At 49.6% G+C, this 3529-nt stretch overlaps 1 protein-coding gene across 1 annotated transcript in view; it reads left to right on the top strand.

The window, feature by feature from the left end:
* LOC121660511 (dysferlin-like) overlaps nt 1-3241 on the top strand; it is a 15400-nt gene extending 12159 nt beyond the window's left edge. Inside the window, exon 6 of the mRNA XM_042019882.1 lies at nt 145-3241. Within this exon, the coding sequence (XP_041875816.1) occupies nt 145-183 (39 nt within the window). The 3' untranslated portion in view covers nt 184-3241. The remainder of the gene's footprint in view (nt 1-144) is intronic.
* Nucleotides 3242-3529: the final 288 nt, after the last annotated feature.

The raw sequence follows: 3529 nt of genomic DNA, 5'->3' as shown, positions 1-3529 counted from the left end.
TCCCTTATTTTCCCAATGATTCCCATATTTTTCCAGTGGTTCCCTTACTTTTCCAATGGTTCCCTTATTTTTCCAGTCATTCCCTTATTCTTCCAAGGATTCCCTTATTTTTCCAGTGATTCCCATATTTTTGTATCTTTCCAGAACTACGCTGCTATGAAACTGGTGAAACCTTTCAACTGAAGCTGCTCCCCTGCCTGCCTGGGAATTTTGGGAAGGAATTGTGGAACAACCTCATCCAGGCCTCCAGCAGCTGCCAAAGACTCTGCTTCCCTGCTGTGGAATTCCGCCTAGGAAGCATCGCGTAACCAAAGCTTCCACCAAAATATTCCTGATTTTTCAGCCTTCCCAGTTTTTATTTGAGTTTTCCTGCTGCTCTGGTTGGTAAATCCCAAATTCCAGCACAAATCCAAGGAAAAGGGGGGGAAAGGATCTTTCCATCCCTGAGTTGGGAATGTGCAGAAGATCCTCAGGATTTGGGATTTGCTGCCCTGAGCAGCCAAAATCCCACGGATTCCAAGCACTTTTTGCTCTCTGATCCAGCCTCAGTTTCCCTTTCCCTTTATTATCCCATTTATAAATTGGAAACCTATGGAAAATAAGTTGGAAAACTGAAACCCCTGAAATGGCACATTGCATTCCCAAAGCCAAAACCATGGGAATGGGAAAGGCTGTGGTGCAAAACCCGGGATTTGGAGTTGGTGCTCCACAAAATCCCAACTCCTCCTGGATTTTGAGGCCTTTGCATTCCCGCTCATGGAATTTTGGATCCGGTTTTTCCTTGGAGCTGCTCCACAATCCCACATGTCTCCTATTCCAAGTGGGAGAGGAATCCCAGGAGAAGGTGGGCTTTGATTTCCTCTTCTCCCACTGCCTGCAACTCCCCAGCCACATTTTTGGGAATTCTTGGTCTTTTCAGTATCAGTGTTTGCAGAATCCCAGAATCCCTGAGGTTGGAAAAGACCTTTGGGATCAGCGAGTCCAAGCTGTGCCCGATCCCCACCTTGGCACTGAGGGACACATCCAGGAATTCCTTGGACACCTCCAGGGATGGGCACTCCAAAGCTCCCTGAGCACTTCCAAGGCCTGAGCGCCCTTTCCATGAGGAAATTCCTGCTGATGTCCAACCAGAACCTCTCCTGGGATGACCTGAGTCCATTCCCTCTTTTCCTGTTTTTCCCTGGGAGCAGATCCCAGCTCCCACCTGGCTCCAAATTTTCAGGGAATTGTGCAGAGCCAGAAGGTCCCCCCTGATCCCGCTTTTCTCCAGGCTGAGCCTCCCACTAATATTCCTTTAGAATCAGTCATTTTTCCTCGTATTCCCAAAGATTCTTATGGAAAACATCCCAACTTGGACTCGCCGCTGCCGGGCGTTAATGGAGCGGAAAACCTGTCCCGGGATGGGATCTGTTGTCCAAACAAATCCATGAGCCACAACCTGCTCAGCCTCCCATGGATCCAATGGGAATGCTGGGACATTCCCTCTGTTTGCTGTTCCCTCCTCCTGTCCTTGGAGTGGGATGATCCCGTGGGATGCAGCATTTGGGGTCTTGTGACCTTGGCAGGGTTGGCCTTGAGCTCAGAGGTCTTTCCCACACTGGATGGTTCCATAATTCCATGATTCCCAGGCTTTTCCAGCTCTGGGAGGATGTTGATCCGCACAGCCTTGAATTCTCATCCCGCAAAGAATCAGCTCCCATTTTTCCACTGCAAAAATCCTGTTGAGATCCAGCGGCTCCGGCACCTTTGCTGATTTGGGATCTTCCCATCTGTCCTTCAGTAGGATGAGACTTATCCTTGATTCCATGTTTTCCTTGGAGCTGTGGCTGCTCCGAATGAGCAAGGAGCTGGGAAAAGTGATCCCAAGGGACAAACTGTGCTCCTGGCCCGCTTCAGCCGGGATTTTAAGCCTGTTCTTAAAAAATAGGGAAAACCAGCCAAATTGCTTTGTTGGATTGGGATGTAATCCATGGGGGATTAAATCCCGGGATACTCATTGTAACAGCTCCTGGATTGCACAAGCCAATCCTTCTCCATGTTTTTCCACTCGGAAAAAGCGTGGATTTGGGATTTATAGGGATTTATAACCCCATGCCTGCTGCTGAACTTTGGCTGATCCATGGCCCTTTCCCAAAAGTCGGAGCGGAGGAATCGGCTCTGGATTTGCACATCCCAGGGCGGAGGTTTCATTTTCCATCGTTAAATGCTTCGTTATCCTTCAGTTTTTCCCTAAAAGCTTCCCAACCTCATTCCCACCTCCATCCCTGTTTATAGCCACGATCAAACCACTGGGATTCACTCCAATTTTCCAGACGTTTTATTATCCTGGAGGATTTGAGGAGCCCAGGACAAAAGTTGCTTCTGTTTGGCCCTTGCTGGGGTTGGGAGTTTGGATTTGATGGGAATGTTGGTCCCAGCACCTTTCCCACCGGGCTCCAGCTGTGCCAGAGAGAATCTGGACATTCCCTGAGTGCTCTCCTGGGATCCACAGTGGGAATGCAGGTCCAACACCTCTTGGATTTGTAGGGACTCTGGGATTTCCCATCCTGGTGTCATTCCCCATGATCCTGACTTAGGTCCCAACCAAAATCTTGGAGTCAAGAGCCCCAAATGGATGCACGATCCATGTTGGAATGCCAAACATGGAATGGTCATCCCCCATCCCATTGGGAGCACCGCTGGCTATCCCAGGAATCAAAATCCATCCATGGGTTACCTTTGGAATGTCCAAGGCCAGGTTGGCGAACAATTGGAGCCACCTGGGATAGTGGAAGGTGTCCCTGCCTGGAATGGGATGGGCTTGAAGCTCTGGGATTCACTCCAGAGACACTTCCAGTGGGAAATCCTATTTTATTCCTAGCATTCCCCTGGCAAACCTGGGTCAGCAGGGATAGGAGAGGAGGATCCAGGGCATCCAATTCCATAAGGACAGGGATTTCCATAAGGAAATCCATGCTCCCAGTCCAGTTTTCATGCCAAGAGGATTCTGTGGGATTCCAGTGGGTAAATTCAGGTTGGAGCATCTGGAAAAACCAACTCCGTCCCATTTCTTTTCCCTGAACAGCCACATCCAGCTCCGGTTGTGGCTCCTCCAAATCCAGGCAGGAGCTGTACAAAGAATTCCCTGTGGCTTCCGGTTGTCCAGGGAATTGGCTGGAATTCGTTCTGGATCACCCGTGCCTGCCTTATCCGCAATAATGCCCAAAGCACTGTGACTCCCAATGAAATGCTCTGAAACCTTCCCGTTCCCGGTGTTTTCATTGTGGGGATGGAATTGCGCCTCCTCTTGGGAGTGGGAATGGGAAAATCGGGATTGTTCAACCCGGAGAAGGGAAGGATCCCGGGAGCTCCCTTCATTATTTCCATGTTGGGAATTTTTTTGGCGGGAAAGGTGAACAAATAACATTTGTTGCCCTAAAATCCACATTCCGCCCTTGTTTTCCCGTTTTTTCCGAGACTGGCTTCTGTTTGTCCACATCCCGTGGCCACATGGAAGGGATGGAGATGCTGGGATATTTCAGATCCCTGG

Source organism: Corvus kubaryi, unplaced genomic scaffold (genome assembly GCF_017639235.1).
Source record: "Corvus kubaryi isolate FWS band 111438036 unplaced genomic scaffold, C.kubaryi_AGA036_p1.0 36360, whole genome shotgun sequence".
NCBI classification, from domain to species: domain Eukaryota; kingdom Metazoa; phylum Chordata; class Aves; order Passeriformes; family Corvidae; genus Corvus; species Corvus kubaryi.
Note: the sequence above shows the minus strand (reverse complement) of the source record. Positions and strands in the feature narration are given on the sequence as shown.